Source organism: Ctenopharyngodon idella, chromosome 9 (genome assembly GCF_019924925.1).
Source record: "Ctenopharyngodon idella isolate HZGC_01 chromosome 9, HZGC01, whole genome shotgun sequence".
In the NCBI taxonomy this organism is placed as follows: domain Eukaryota; kingdom Metazoa; phylum Chordata; class Actinopteri; order Cypriniformes; family Xenocyprididae; genus Ctenopharyngodon; species Ctenopharyngodon idella.
Window position 1 is genome coordinate 32,119,958 of NC_067228.1, and position 17,842 is coordinate 32,137,799.

At 36.3% G+C, this 17,842-nt stretch overlaps 1 protein-coding gene across 2 annotated transcripts in view; it reads right to left on the bottom strand.

Annotated features, from left to right (window-relative positions):
* Positions 1–7,750, bottom strand: part of itga6a (integrin, alpha 6a) — a 38,366-nt gene extending 30,616 nt beyond the window's left edge. For both annotated transcript variants that reach the window (XM_051906486.1, XM_051906487.1), the window contains exon 1: positions 7,461–7,750. In XM_051906486.1, coding sequence (XP_051762446.1) covers positions 7,461–7,642 — 182 coding nt within the window. In that variant the 5' untranslated portion in view covers positions 7,643–7,750. The remainder of the gene's footprint in view (positions 1–7,460) is intronic.
* Positions 7,751–17,842: the final 10,092 nt, after the last annotated feature.

Sequence of the window (17,842 nt, forward strand, 5' to 3'; positions counted from 1 at the left end):
ATGAAGCAACGAGAATACTTTTTGTGAGCCAATACATGTTTTTGTGTTTGATACACGCTCTGAACCACTGTTTTGAAACAAAAGATTCGTAAAGCTTCAAAGTTTCATAAAGCAGTGTTTTAAAAATCGCCCATCACTAGATATTGTTGAATAAAGTCATTATTTTGTTTTTTTTTGGCACACAAAAAGCATTCTCGTCGCTTCATAACATTAAGGTTGTCTTTAGTACCTTTCTGGGCATTAAAATTGTTAATAGTCTTGCTGGCAATGGAGGGCTCACTGAGCCATCGGATTTTATCAAAAATATCTTATTTTGTGTTCCGAATATGAATGAAGGTCTTACGGGTGTGGAACGACATGAGGGTAAGTAATTAATGACAGAATTTTGATATTTGGGTGAACTAACCCTTTAAAATCAATAATATTTCTGAATGTTAATTGTCATTCCTCAACTGAGCAGCACCAAAGGCACTTGATCTCAAGCTACAAATCAAAATAAAATGTTTCAAAACCCATTTTCAGTGATCTTGAAGAAGTTAAAAAAACCCAGTTTACTCTCTCACACCTGTATCTCTGCTTTAGCTTGATTTCAGTATCCAGTATTGAAACTTTGAATTCTAATATTCTACTTCTGTGACTTCTTAGGATAAATAATTTATAATATTACAAGTTACAGCAAAGTCCTGAAAGTATACCTTAACCAGTGTCTGTGTATCACCATAGTCCTCAAAGTATGACTAGATCAGTTTGTGTTTGTCCCCAAATGGGACTTAAAAATTACTCTCCCTAAAGAGAAGGCAAAATATCAGGTCTTTAACGAATGCTTTTATTGATAAAATCAAGTGATAAGTGTAATGACAACTTCTCCAGAAGAGCAGTCATGTTATTGATCACAAAATAGTTTTGTTTTTGTTTTTTTGTTTTTTATTTTGCTGGAAATTCAACCCCAAATTCTTTTATATTACATAACCATATATGTTTATTTTTCAAAAATATAGTGATTTAAATACCTAAAATATTACAAGATACTGCAATCTACTACTGCTACTACCAGTACAGCAATACTACTGTCACATTGTAGATATATTCATCCTGTCCACCCAAGTCCAATGATTCAGCTAATACCTGTTTCAGATTGCTGCTTCATCACTGAAAGGGGGAAATGGCCAGACTCAGCTGTTTCTTCTCATCAGTTTAGTCATGCAGAAGTTTCCATCTTTCCATTAGAAATATACCACAGCCATAACCTTTCACTAATTCTCAAAAGTGTTACACAGTCCAAAAGCATCCGTGCCAAAGCTGCAGCAGCTGTGATGTGTCCCAAACACTGCATGCTCAGCAGAGAGTCCATAATTATGAGCTGTGCAACTGTTTTAGACGTTTATCAGAATGATTCTCAGTGTGATCACTGCAGTTGTCTGAAATGATCTACACTGACAAAGCTTGATTGTGTCAGATGTCTTGTGTTGGGTATTGCACTGTGGTGTGATGTGTGCGTTGGGGTGCGATGGGTGTGTTCGGTTAAATTGGATTGCAATGCGTTTGCTTTGGGTTGTGTGTTATGTTGAGTTATGCTTGAGTGCAATGCTGGTGTGTTGTTTTATGTTGGGGTATGGAGGGTGTGTTGGGTTATATGGGGTGTGATGTTTCTGTTTTGGGTAGGGATGTGTCACAATACTCAATTAACTCGCTAGGAGCCCAACAACCAACTAGTTGAATAGTGTAAGCAATTAGATTTTTCATCAAAAAAAATAAATAAAAATGTTTTAAAGACCGTATGGTGAAAATCTGTATGGTGAAAATCCAGTTTTTAATGTTGTTTATATGTCAATGTGGTGTTTTTAATATGCTTTAAGACAAACCATGTGCAAATTCACATGTCATCAACACCATTGTTGAGTATTTTATATTTAAAACGGCAGTGAAACAAAGACAGTCTCAAACTTAGGGCTTGAAATCGCTGGTGTTTCTGACATCACAAACTACCTTGTAACCAATCACATCAATGTGCCGGCAGGCTTTAGCATATCATTAACAGCGAACTAGCAGGGGAGTCTCGAGAGAAGCCAGGTTATCCTGGTATATTTTTCTGTTGATGTGAAAAATTGTGTAAATTTAGCAATATGGCGGGTGTATGATGTATATTACAATGTTATGATGAACTATATGCCTTTCTCCACTGATGTTCTGAGTTGTTCAAAACATTTGTAAGGATACTGATTGTTAGAAGGCTGCTGTCTGACTCTGACATGGCGAACAGGAACATGGTTTGTGTAACATTAGCAACACATTATTAGCTGTTTGATAACATAGTCAAGCAAAAGGCTAATCATATTAATTACTGTTATGTGTCTGATGTTGTAAAGAGCGATACCATTGTGCAGCGTTTACCTCAGTAAGTTTACCGAGTTCATCTCTGAGCTGGTGTGAGTGAGTGGAAGTGGGGCTAATTAGCATATTCATGCATCCGCGTATACTAAATGAAGCAATGGTGTAGAGTTCATTCAAGCTATTTTAAGGCATGAGATTTTTTTTGCTTTAAGATTTTTTTTTTTTTTTTTTTTTTCACAGGATAAATATGTCATTTTGGTGATCAAAGATGAGTTTTAAGAGATAAAATTATTGACTACAGGGGGACTTTAACATTTCCAAACATCCAGTTTTGCCTTTAATTGTAAAGATCTAGTGAGATTTTTGTATGCGCAATGAATCCGGCACCAGATGGTATGATCCACAGAGAGATCTGATCTCACCATCATTGAGTCAGTCAGGGATTACATGAAGAGACAGAAGAAACTGAGACAGACTAAATGTATAAGAGCTGTGGTAACAACTCTTAAGTTGCTTGGAGATTAGAGTTAATGAGACAAGTGCAACTGCTCCCATCTATGATCAAACACATGTGGAGAAATCCAGACGGACAAGGAGGACTGAAACTCTTTCAATAAAGTCTATGAGCAGAATATTGCTATCAAAATTAAAATGTGTTTGCAAGTTCAGTTTACATTTGGTTTTCCTAATTGTACATGCACAAATATATACAAAATATATTCCTTGATATTCCTCTTTTGGATACTGCCTGATATCTATGCTCGAACAGACTGCATAGATGCACTTGTCAGCCCCATGCGTACAGACAGTGAGAGACTAATCAACATCCCATCAAATACACTGTGATCTACAGATGTTGTTGGTATTATGCAAAAATCAGCTATCTTTGGATATAACTGCATTCAGTTTCAGCCCAGTATTTTCATTTTGATGCAGCCACAAATAAAAAGCAGGCCTCTCTCTATGACTTAAAATATGCTCACACCTGAGGAGACCAACACAATCACACAACTAGGAGCCAACATTCTCACAAAAAGAAAAGAAAAAGGGGCCTCTAGCGATCTCTTTCTCATGTTACATGAGCACAGATGGCCTGGTGTACATATTCCCTGATTTCTCCTGTTCCAGTGTAAACAAATGCCAACCTGCTCATCGACCACTCTTGATACTCACAGCATCAGAATTTATTTTTTTCTTTTGTGCAATCTCCTTTTAATAAAGGACAATAGTCGATAAGCAACCACAGGAAGCTGTAAAAATGACAGGAAGGAAGACCTTTTGTGTGGCATTGAAGAGAAGCTACTAAAGTCTAAGTGTGTGGCATCTGCTAGGATTTCCTGAGATACAGGTACACAATAGTTGTGCACAACACAACCACATAGAGAAAAATGTTTTAACTGTGCAAAGGCTGATCATTCTAATTCATTTTGTTCAACATCATCTTGTTATTAAAGAAGTTAACATTTAACACATTTCTATGTGAAAACGGCTTCACCTCTGACTGAGGGAAATGCAGTCATGCAGCACAAATAGGCTTTCAACGCCAGAGCCCACTGCGGTCTCACCACCAGAGTTGAGCTCCATTCACACACTTATATGAGAATGTTGGAAGAATGAGGCACAAGTCAAACTGTCAGTGTCAGTGCGCAGTATTAAAATTACAAAAATGGTCAGTGCCGATAGCCTTGTGGGCAGCACTGACATATAGTGCCGTTGCACTTTGGCTGACCTGACTTCGAGTCCTGGCTTGTGGACATTTACCGATCCTGTCCCCCTCTCTTCCTGTCTGCTTACTGTCATAATAAAGCCAAAAATGCCAAAAAAAAAAATAAATAAATAAAATGTTCTAATGTATTCTCATATTAAAATTGGGATTATCATAACAGAAGCAATAAGACAGATCCTCATCAGGTTCTCTGTAATATATTTCCTCATTTCCTGTCCTTGGTAGACTCCTCTGTGTACCTAACCTTAACCCCACAGAACTGATCCTCTTTTCGGGGTAAACAGAGAAAATACTGGCAAACTGCTGAAGAATTCCAAGCAGCCAATGTGCTGATCAAAACAGACAAATCTACAATAGCAAAAAGAAGTTTGGAAACTCTCAGCCCAAGTCAAATGTAACCCGCAATTTATCTAACAACAAACATATCGAGAAAAGCTTTGTGAGTCGTTTTGGTAAAACATTAGGTCTGTACAAATATATTTTTTTTTTTTGCATGTTTAAAAAATTTATAGAATTTTTTTCAGATTTTTAAGAAGAGACACAGTAGGTATTATTGTGAGTTTTTATCACGCAATTCTGACTTTATATCTCACAATTCTTACTTTTTTCTCAGAATTGCGAGTTTATATCTCGCAATTATGACATTATAACATGCAATTGCAAGTTTATGTCTCACAATTCTGACTTTAAAATATAATATAAATATAAATATAAAGTCAGAATTGTGAGATATAAACTAGCAATGCTGAGAAAAAAAAAGTCTTTTTTCCCTCACAATTACACATTATAACACGCAATTGTGAGTTTATGTCTCACAATTCTGACTTTATAACTTGCAATTCTGACTTTATATCACGCAATTTTGGTTTTATAACTCTCAATTCTGACTCTAGCCTATATCACGCAATTCTGGTTTTATATCATGCAATTCTGACTTTATATCACGCAATTCTGACTTTATGGCCCAGTTTCACAGACAGGGCTTAGCCTATGCCAGGATTAGGCCTTAGTTTAATAAGAATATTTAAGTATCTTTTATAAACGTACACTAGAAAAAAACATTACTGGTGTGCATCTTGACACAAAACAATGACTCTGAAATATTTTAAGATATATCAGTACAAATTGCTTTCAGTTAAAACAGCTCAAACATGCATTTTAGTCTGGGACTAGCTTAAGCCTTCTCTGTGAAACCGACATACCTAAAAGGAAAACTGACAATTATTTAGTTAATATTCAGTCTCTTCCACTGACCAGTTTGTAAGACAAACATTTTGCATGTTCATAAGAAATAAAATGTATATAAACAGAGATCATATTATAAAAGAGCTCTGGTAAACATATGCATTACACATGCACAGTATGTTTGTGCAAGGTATTTTTGAATCTGATTGAGAAAACTGTCAAATTCCAGCGTTTACATGCTTAGTTTTTGTCCTATTGATCAGGTTATTTCAGGTCTACACCACTCCTTTCAATTTGATTGAAATTTTACTCAGATCAAGCTCAATTGGATTTACTGAGGTGTTATATAAAGGCTTTTCAATCTGATTGATCCATCAGTCTGTTTACTAACTGATTATTTGGGTGCATGTATTGATAAAAAGATCTAATTCATGCACATTGACACAGACAAACAGAAATGCACTCACATTACTGCCTACTTCTTACATTCTCATTACACTCTCAATCTCACATGAGTAGATTTAAGAAGAACGTTGTATGAAGTGTATCAGATGAAATGACCTGTGTGAGCCATTATGCAGCCTGGCAAACACCCAGAGATGGAGCACCAGCACATTCCTATTCACATACATTATTTAACTAACCCCACAAGAATCAACAAAATCCACATTAGACTGAAAATAAATATGACAAGGCCTACAGACATACACATCAATAGAAAGAAAACAGACAGACAAGCCTATTCACAGGTGCAAGACATTTTCATGGCACAATAGATGCTGTAAACAGGTGTCTTCTACCACACGCACAAGAAAACTCACACTTGTTCGTTTCACACAACTGTTTAAACACCCTCACAAACAAACACACACACACACACAAACAAACACACACAGAAATCCCTGTGTGTTCTATTTAGCCAGTGACCCCCCTCACACTCGGACTCTAAGTAAATCATTCAGCCTTTTCGTTAATCGCAAATCACAAACTCTTTTCAGTCATGCAGAGAGTTGGTCTCTCTAAAGAAACACATCTTAACTCTAGAATGAATTAACAACTGGACTTGTTCGAAGTTAAGGCTGTTTTTTTTTTTTTTTTTTACATCAAATGGACCTGATAAAACACAACTATTTTACAAGGTGCCATTTTTTTTATGAATTTGTATGATGTAATTTGTATGGAAATATTCCATTTTAAGTAAACAAGTAAAGATAAAGATCCACACCTAATCGCACCCCTAAACTTAAGCGTATTGGATCATACAAATTTATATGAATTAGCCACCAATTTGACAAAACATAAAATAGTTGCCATGAGGGTGTGTTGGCTTGTCCATTTCAAGCTAGTCCAAAAAAGGAGCGCTGTTAGTGCCCCATCATGACAGATGTCTTACAGCCTTAGACCATAGCATCCCATCTTTAATTGTACCAGACAGAGTCTGAGAGAAAGCTTTAAAAAACATGAAGAAAGCCAAAGTGACCAACCTGACTTGAAAACTAAGCAAAGTTAAAAGACTAACTTGTATGCATAATAAATGCATTTTATAAAAGACTTCCAGCACATAGGGAGTATATTTGTATCTCTTCAGTCCAGATTTCATTCACAGCTTTGGTTTAGACTAAACAGCACCAACTGCAATTTTCAAAACAGGTTCATGGTGCTTTAGAGATCACAGAAACCAGTATGATGATCTGAAGAACCTAATAATATAATATTATGAGATACCATAAGAACCAAAAATGATTCTTTATTGTAAATGGGTGCTGAAAAGAACCACTGAAGAACATTTACTTTTAAGACTGGACTTTCTCTTTGAATTCTTTCAGTGTGAAAAGCCATTGTCCATTGGTGACTTGTCGCATCACGTTGGGTATTGTTAACTTGTCTATAAGTAATCACCAGCCTCTTCAAGCACCATGCCTTCCCCCACACGCCGCAGCTAGACGTTTACTGGACTAATCAGCCTTCGGACATACACTTACTAACACTTAACCATTCAAAAAGAGCTGTTTATCTCTTTATTAATTATTAGACAATTACATGCATCTGCTCATGCTTTTATAGAGGAGACTGAAGTAACACAACTGTTTAAAAATGAACGCGGCACAGGTGCAGGATGAACGGAAGATGAAGGGGTCTGAAGCGCCTAAAGCGCATATCTGATCAGACTCACGATCTCGAATAATCGCATCGATCTACAATAATTGATTCTACTTACATTCTTTTATCAGTAGGCTGGAGCTGCCGGTGCAAGGCGAGGGAGAATCCGAAGAGGCTGCCCGGCTGACCATTCTTCCTCAGGACGTTTTGCGTGTCCAGGTTAAATGCACTTGTAGAAGTCCATATGAGCAACGACAAAATGCACATGTTCCGAGAGAGTCCCTCCTCAAAGAGCTCCATTACCTGTAATTAATATGGTTGTATGAATATAGCCCTTGTTTGCAGTAGTTCCCGCCGCACTGAGAGGACAGGATCTGTAATCCGCACTGCACTGCGCTCGATATGAGAGAGGGAGAGAGGGGGAGAGGGACACATCGCCCCTCCTCTCACTACTGTCCCCTCAGCGCCCTACGTCACTATTGAGCGATGGATGCGTCTCACCCGGTCTCACCCCATCTACACGTCTGTATTTTATGAACAAGTTTCTTGAATTTATTACGTTTTTGTTTGTTTGTTTCTTTCTTTCTTTTAGTGAAAGTTAATATTCATAAGCGAAATGTGTGCACTTATCTCATACATTCTGGGATTTTTTTTTTTTAGAGCTTAAAGGGTTAGTTCATTCAAAAATTAAAATTCTGTCATTAATTACTCACCCTCATGTCATTCCACACTCGTAAGACCTTCGTTCATCTTAAGAACACAAATTAAGATATTTTTGATGAAATCCGTGAGGTATATGAGTGTTTCAAGGTCCAGAAAGGTAGCCGACTAAAGACATTGTTAAAACCATCGACGTGACTGCAGTGGTTCAACCTTAATAAGCAACGAGAATATTTTTATGCGCAAAAACAAAACAAAAATAATGACTTTATTCAACAATATCTTCATAACATTAAGGTTGAACAACTGTAGTCACGTCGACTGTTTTTTCTTTGGACTTTCTGGACCTTGAAAGTGGATGAGTCCTATACCTCAACCTATGGACGAGTTATATACCTATCAGATTTCATCAAAAATATCTTAATTTGTGTTCTGAAGATGAACAAAGGTCTTACGATATGAGGGTGAGTAATTAATGACATCATTTTCATTTGCTGGGTGAACTAACCCTTTAAAAGCTTAATTATTATTAGCTTAATTTATATCTTAAAATATTATGAAATGAATTTACAAAATTACAAATAAAATGTGAAAAAAAAAAAAATTCATGAACTTCTGTCTTGATCTACAATCAAATATTTTAGGAACAGGATTGAACAACAATATTCTCTGTGATATCCAGCTGTGTTTGGCCAGAGATAAAACAGTGTTAAAAGTCTACACACTCCTGTTAAAACAGCTGTTTTTTGTGATGTAAAAAAATAAAAACAAAGATAAATCTTATCAGAACTTCTGAATGCTTAATATAAAAATTACAACGCATGCAATGCCACTGTAATCCAAAGTGTCATGTCAGAGAGAATAACGAACTGCATAAGTGTGCACACCCCTGAACTAATAGTTGAAGCACCCTTTGATTTTATTCAAGCACTCAGTCTGTTTGGATAGGAGTCTGTCAGCTTGGCACATCTTGACTTGGGAATATTTTCACAGTCTTCTTTGCAAAAAAGTTCCAGATCTGTTATAGTGTGAGGGCATCTCCTTTGTACGGCCATCTTCAGGTCTCTCTATAGGATTCATGTCTGGGTTCTGGCTAGGCCACCACCAGGCTTCACTGTGGATATGGTGTTCTTTTGCTGATGTGTTGTGTTGTTTTTGCCCCAAACATACCTTTTACAGTTTTGGCCAAAAAGTTAAATCTTGGTCTCATTAGACCATAGCACAATGGTTCTGGGAGACTGGATATATGTTAATAGTCAGAAAAGGCTTGTGTCTTGCCACCCTGCACCATAGACATGAGAATACAGGAGATAGTTGTCACATGCTGGGAGCAACCAGTGCTTGATAGTGCTGCAACTCTTTTAATGTTACTGTAGGCCTCTTGACAGTCTCTCTGACCACTTTTCTTGTTGTCTTCTTATTAATTTTGGAGGAACATCCTGTTCTTGATAATGTCACTGTTATGCCATACTTTCTCAACTTGTTGATGACTGTCTTTACTGTGTTTCATGGTATATCTAATGCCTTGGATTTTTTTTTTTTTTTTTTTTTTTTTGTAGTGTCACCTGAGAGATACCTTTCAACAATGAGATCCTGTTGATGCTTTGTAATCTCTTTGTGGCCTTTGGCTCTTATTTTAACATGCAACAAAGAAGATGTTAGAAAAATATTTCAAGAACAGCTGAGATTTATTTGGAGTTTATCAGAGTCACTCCAGGTCTGTCTTCACCTTTTCACATTTCATGAGCTTGATGATTTTTTTCATTCTGAACACAGCCATATACGCAGTTATAGAAGGGTCTGCACACTTATGCCAATAGGTTATTTAAAGTTTTTATTTTTAACTTTTTTTCTTTGAAATGTGTCATTGTGGTTTTCAGCGCTGTTGTATAGTTTGTCATTTTTACATTAAAGGTGCAAAAATTTATATGATTCTTTTTTTTTTTAACTTCACCAAAAACAATTTTAACAAGGGTGTGTAGACTTTTTATATCCACTGTATGTCATTAAAGTTTGAACTTGGAGGAGGACCAACTTCTAAGGTTGCCATTTGGGACAGAGCCAGTTTATTATATTGTAGCCTACAGCAAATTTGACCAATAATTAGTATCATTTTTCATGACTTAAGTCTGGAAAATTTGCACTTCAGCAAAGTTTACGATTTAAATTGATATTAAAACAAAAAATATATTTTATGTAAGATATATTTATGTCATAATTCTGATGGAAATAAGAAAAAAAAAAAAAAATCTACTCTTGACGCAACAAAAGCGCGTCCATTAAAATGAGCGAATCCGTTTACTGCGACTGCTTGTCGCGTGAGGTGTAAACAGTCTAGTCAATTAGGCTAATGAGAGCATTCTCGATTTGTGCATCGTATCTTTCTCTTGCAATGCAGAGTTGTGTTAGTCTGTCGCATCTTACTGATTCTTAGATTTAAGCAAAGATGGGACACCGATACAGCTGAAATGTAAGATGCGCTTGTGTCAGCCTGAGAGAAGCATCGATCCTGCTGTGTCCATATGGACGGTCGGTCGATGAAGCGTGAAGCAAATAATGTGATCCTGATAAACCAGCGCACACAGCTGAAAGTCAAGAAACGGCGACATTTCTTACACTGGACAATTCAAAAATACAAGTACAAGTAAGAAAGAATGTAAAAGGCAACGTTAATTAACCCAATTGCATTCAATTATAGAATAGCTAAATAAAAAAAATAGATAAGCTACAGGCTATATGGAAAAAATATATTTTAAACAAGAATAATTGATTATTCCAGGCACCCAAGACTTTTCATCTAAAATCATATTTAGTGCTGGAGACCATTATAGATGCAGTACATAATTGCAAAAAGTGCCATTTAAACCTCCAAAATTGCTTTATATTTGTAAACATATTGTCAGAGAGTACATACTAACTTAATTAATGTTTGAAGGTATTTGCTCTTCCACCATTAAAACTCCATTAGTATGTGATGATGCACTTAACCTGTGTAGATTAGAACATTTTGATTTGGAAAAAACTCTTCCTAGTAATGAAACAACATGAAACAACACACACACACACACACACACACACACACACACACTTTGGGGACTTTGCATAGACATAATGATTTTTATACTGTAAAAACTGTATATTCTCTCCCCTACCCCTAAACCTACCCATCACAGAAAACTTTCTGCATTTTTACATTATCAAAAAACATAAATTAGTATGATTTATAAGCTGTTTTCTTCATGGGGACCAAAAATATCCCCACAAGGACAAAGATTTTGGATATTGCCATTTTTGTGGAGACATTTTGTCCTCATAACGTAGGGTATACATGAACCACACACACACACACACACACACACACACACACATACACAGTCATCAGTTCTCATCCAGGCTGATGCATAAAGTGCATCATCATCATCATCATCCTTTTACCACAAAGAGTATTACTGTAAATGGTCTCTTTCAGGAAATTAATAAACGTCATCCATCACAGAAAAACAATGGCTTCACCTCTACTGATCAATATGTTAGGATCCTCCTGCGGTTAAGACATGGTTTGCTGGATGATGGAAGAGTTCAAGTGTTCCCTGTGTGATCCTCTTTTACCCTTTTGTTATATTGACAATGATATCAATCCACAGTCTGACTTGTGATGTTGCCTGAATCATAATCACACCGTGTTCGTTTGTTGGCCAGAGGAGGATTGGTCCCACGATTAAGCTTGGATTCTCCCAAGGTTTTTTTCTCCATTCTGTCACCTGATGGAGTTTGGGTTCTTGCCGCTGTCGTCTCTGGCTTGCTTAGTTGGGGACACTTAATATTCAGCAATATATATTAGATTTGACTGCACTGACACTATTTGAGAAGAACTGAATTGAGTTGGGTGATAACATCACTGTTTTCTCCAGAGCTGCTTTATAGGTGAATTGAACTCATTTCATAATTGATGAGCTTTACAGAGTTATTGATCTAAACTGAATCAACACTGGACTGCCTTCAGCTGAACAATGACTGTTTACTATTTTTTGGATTGGATCACTGAATCATTATTTTCCTGTTTATCAGTGTAAAGTTGCTTTGAAACGATCTTTATTGTATAAAGCGTTATATAAATAAAGGTGACTTGACAACAGTGTTGGGTAAGTTACTCAAAAAAAGTAATCCACTACAAATTACTACATTAAAATTGTAATTTGATTACATTACTGATTACTGCATGTAAAAAGTCAGATTACTAATTACAATCAAGTTACTTTGAAAACCTACAAAAATACACCACAAAGTGAAACTTATAGTTCTTTTCTTAATTTAATATTGACTGAAAAATATTACAGAAGTATGAAAACAGCAACTTGACTTAAAGTTCCAATGCATTACTAGAAGTTAAACCTAACATTCTTAGAACCTGCCTAACAATGAAAACTGTATACTTTAAAATTGTCTTTAAAAAAAAACTGTGTACGTTTTCTGTAAAAACAAAACATTAAAAATGCTATGTTTATTTGCAGAGGCCAGCACATTTATCCACTAATTATTTAGAAACGTCCAGTTCAGAAACCTTCCTGAGTCTCTCCATCAGTGTCCGACTCCAGTTTGAACAATGTAAGGCTGAACACCGTTACTGACTATCCTCATTTTGACTGTGTGAGATTCTCCAGCTTTGTTGTTGTTGAGCAACTGAAGTGAGAGCTGTTAAAGCTCCACCCTCTTCTGAAAAGGGGCTGGGAGCAGCAGCTCATTTGCATTTAAAGGGACACACACAAAAAAGGTGTGTATTTTGAGCTGAAATTTCACAGACACATTCTGGGGACACCAAAGGCTTATATTACATCTTGTGAAAAGGGTGCCCTTTAAAATCAGTACACAATATAAGATTAAATTTATTAGCCATTAGAAATGTAAAAACAATAAAATAAAATGCATCCTTCTCAGATTGTGACATTCTTGTGCCTTGGCACGACCTTAAAGTGAAAAAATAATTTGCTGCCAGCCTGTATCTCTCTGAAACACACTGCATTAAGGAATGCCAGACTATCCAATGCAACATGAATCTCACAGAAGAAAAAGAGTCGTGAACACGAAAGTCAAGTATTCAGACCCACTTTATAACTCTATGTAATAACATTTAAAAGAATCCTTGGATACAGTTCACTTATTGTGTAAATACATGTTTTTACATTGTACTTATATGTAATTACATCTATAATTACACCGTTGAGCCTTCCCTTACACCAACTTTCCCTTCTCCAAACCTTACTCGTATCCCACCTCAATAGCAGCAAAAGAGTTTTGCAATATAACAAGTGCATTGTACCTAACTGGGACTGAGTCTTCCAGGCCTTGAATGGCAGGGCATATGTGTGCAGGGTGACTCGTCAGCCCACATTCTTGTTTGACAGCACAGGAAGCAGGAAGAGTGTGAATGACACTGTTGTGAGATCACTGCTGATTCACTGTGTGGGCACTTACAATCTTTTAACATGACAAAAGACTGGAGACCACCAATGTGACCAATGTCGGGGAATTTGACCCTGCCAGTGACGGAATATGAATCTGAGGTCATCCATTTGTTGTGCATTATGAACATTCATTGAAAGCAAACATAGTACATTCACAACAAATCAACACAATCACTGGAGAATTTCTTTTTACAAGAACAAATACCCATTGTTTGCTATATATCTTGATTTTGTTGCATGTGAACTTCCATAACTTCCAAAATTTCCATAATCATTAATGACTTCTGTCAAAAGAGGTTTAAACTATTTATGCTGATCAGCTTTGGCTAAAACCTAACTTGGAGACAATTATTGAAAACACAGCACATAACACACATGACACAGTGTGAGGCATTTGGGTACACAGTTATAAATCTTTGATTTTGTTAATTAATTCATTTATTTTATTGAAATGTGAAGTTTAATGTCATTAAAAATCCAGTGAAAGAGGCATATACAGGTATATTTCTCTCTCTAAAGAAACTGATGAATGGTAACGTGATGAGAAGTCAGTGACTGCTGTCTTTAAAACCCCCACAATTACACCTGTCATCTACCAGGTGTCAGCTGTTGACAGTTAAACACTCACTTTGGGGGTTTCTGAACCCAAACTTTGTGAATCAGCACCAGCGTCTGTGAGCTGCATGTATAGAAATTACACACAATGTTTGAAGCAATCAATAGTCTACCAAAAGTGACAAAAGTTTCAATAAAGTTTCTCTAATGCAAGTTCATCCATCATGGACAACAACTAACACATTTTCTGCTTTTAAATGCTTTTAGATGTTATGGATTACGTGGATGAAAAGCATTTAGATGACTATACTGCACTCTCTCATTCTGTCCCTCATTCACTTAGACTAGTCTTTTATGCTAATAAGAAATGAGCCAGCAGAGTCTGTGTGGAAATTAAAGTTTAGTCTCCATAAGCATCAGTCAGAATGTATGCAGTCACCAAACAGACTGATTTCAACAATGTGTCTTGAGTCTTGAGCCATTTCCATATCAGATCAGGACAAGGAAACAGAGAATCCTCTGGCAGAATAACAAAAGCTGTCACCAGACACCCCTGATCTGACACTGAGGGCTTGACTTCAATAAAGAAACTCTTTAACATCAGCCAACTCAGTGTAATAGTGTTTCACCTGCTGGTTTAAAAAATACATGTAAAACTAGGTGTGGATGGGTAATTTGCATCAACTTTTCCCATGTCTTCTCAAACATAATATATAATTTAACATTATATACTTCATTCTAAGTAGGTAGAATATCAGATGAAGGCAGTGTTTTCTTAATAGACTGACAAATATTTACCAACCAGGCCAAATGATCAACTGATATTTGTCTTTTTAAACTCTAGGTATCAGCCGATAACTGCGATCAATTAACAGAATAAGTTTACTTTTCCTTGAGTTAATTCTGTTAAGGATTTTTTTTTTTGTTTTTGTAATTAATCAAAACTAACATTCCTTTTTCTTGCAGGATTAACATTTATATGCTTTATATGCAAACCAACTAAATGTCACCAACACTTTGTGTGAATATGTGTTTGAATATAGCAAAAAAAAAAAGCAAAAAAAAGAGGAAGCAAAACTAGATGCTGTCTAAATATAACAAGAGAGCTAAACAGGTGTCTGATAGTTGTCTTATATATAAATAAATATATATATATATATATATATATATTTAACTTCATGACCCTAGCAACAAGCTGAAGTATCAAGGAATCCAAATTTGCTTTTATCTAGTAAGAATTATACATATGAAGTAGAGGAGGAGCTGGGGAAGGAAAAGGGTAATTAGCTCCTAAACAATGCAATAAGCTGTTGATAATACTGAAGGACTTATGGATGCTGTAATAGGCGTCATATTCCTATAGGTAGACGTGGATCAGCTGAGAGTCAGATGATGCGAGCTTGACAGACGTGACCAGCCAGAACTAACATTACGCTTGATTTCTTAGGCATCTTATGCAGTCAGTTAGTTATAATTCTTAGGCGTTTTATGCGGTCCAAATATTATTCTTAGGCATCTGGGCCCGTATGTATAAATACCATATATGTATGTATATATATGGTATATAATTTTGGCTGCACAGCAGCTCTTAAAGAAAATGGTGTCAATGCAGGCAGATGCAAAGCACTGTTGAATATCAAATGTCAAATGTCAAGTGTCCCCAACTAAGCAAGCCAAAGGCGACAGCGGCAAGGAACCCAAACTCCAACAGGTGACATCAGGTGGCAAACAGGTGGCAAATAGGAGTTAAAATGGAGAAAAAAAACCTTGGGAGAAACCAGGCTTAGTCGGGGGGCCAGTTCTCCTCTGGCAAACAGTGCTTTGTTATGATTCAGGTAGCTATCATAAGCCCGATAGGATCACAACATTCAAAGTATTTATTCCAGTTCAATCCAGTTGAGGATCGTATTCATCACAATTTGTGATAATTTTGCACAATGCAAAGCTATTTTAAAAAATAAATTAAAATATTAAAACATTTCAGTGTCTTTTTAAATTATTTCTTTTATAATATTAAATTATTGGTGCTGCGCTGCTGTGACTTCACCCTTGCAGGCTTGCTATTGGCTGATTCAGAGGTTGAGGGCGGCCATTTTGAGTTGACATCATTGTAGTCCTTAGTTCACAACACTTAAGTCAGCACTTAAGAATCAGTCTTATACTTCACTAAAAGTTGCTTTTAGCTTCTTTATAAAAGTCTCCTACTTTTAGAAAAGTCCTACTCTTTACTAAGAATTTTTTGACACTTAAGTCAAAACTTGAGACTATTCTTAAGAGCATTTCTGAGAAGTTTTATACATACGGGCCCAGGTTTTTCCAATGCTCTCAGAGTAGCTATAATATTCCGACACAGTCAGAGTAAGAGTCACCTGGGGATAATATTGCAGGTCTCTTCTGGGACACCGGTTTAACTTAAGTCAGGTGCGTATTCTACCAGGGGAATTTCTACCACAGTTCCTAAATTTACCCACAGGTTTACCAATGGGTAATGCACATTTTCTCTTTTCAAATGATTTTACCTTTTTTGTGAACTAACCCTTTAACAGTCTGAGTTGTGTTGACAGTTGTGTTGACAGTAACAAAAGTAAACTCAGCAACAACTTCAATAAACATTGGTGTTTTTCCTCTATTGATCAGACTATATTCTCACTGTATCTGTGGGCCTGTTTACACCTAAACACTTCATGCGTTTTTATTGATCGGATAGTTTTCTGTTTTGTTAAATCTCTTCCATTAACACTTGACCACATAAATGCTATGCAGAATTTCAGTTAATTTGTGGCAGTTTGCAATTTGCTGAAGAGAGGATACTCGTCTGTGGCGGGTTCACATCTGTGGCGACGCGTGTTGCAGCAGCACTGTCATATCTGACTATAACATGTCATATAACCTATAACACGTTCTCACTCGTTTATTTATTTTTTTATTTTTGGGAGGATTAAAATGTACATATCTTATTTATGCAAATTCTACAGGGTTTCCTTCAGGCGTGTGTGTCACTTTCTTTAATGGTCCGGCTGGAAACAAAGATGCCATGGTGCCAAACCCCCTCACGGAAGAAAAAAGCCATCATTTTTACAACCGTGACATTGAGCGCTTATCAGGATCAACTAAATGCTGGATTTTTTTTAAAAAGTATGTGAAATATGTGAAGTTCACTGCATAGACTCTTTAAAATACGTCCAATAGTTTTACACTCTGGTCTGTTATTGTAGAGACATCAAATTTACATTTCCACACCCATAAACATGATGCTGAACAAAACGAACTGTGATTGGTTGCTTTACATGTCAATGTCCTCTTACGGTCCTGCCATCAGCCTGAAGGTCTGGCAATGTGAGACTAGCCAACACCTGAATTTGAGACATGGGTGAGAGTAAGAGATGCTTTTTTATTAATTAATTATTATTAATTAATAGTTTTTTATATTATTATTTATTTATTATTTTATATAATTTTTATATATTTTTCCCCAAAATTGCTATGTTTGTTATTTAAAAGAACAAACCTATGGTTAGTTAAATGCTTGTCTGCAGCCTGGCAATTGAATGCATCTTGGAAACAAAACACTTGCAGGTTTTCTCACAATCGGTTATCGACATAAACCAGACACAGCAAAAGACAGCCATGCTAACACAGAAACAACCCAAACAGCAGGTCACAGTGCCAACAAAAGCTTGAAAACAGCAAAAACAGAATCAACATAAGAACCAACTGGAATTGGAAAATGACAGCAAGATTAATGCAACACAACCACATTAACATGCTAGAAGAGGCATGTTTACTGCCGGTCTGTGCAGACACATCCATAAACCATGTGGCT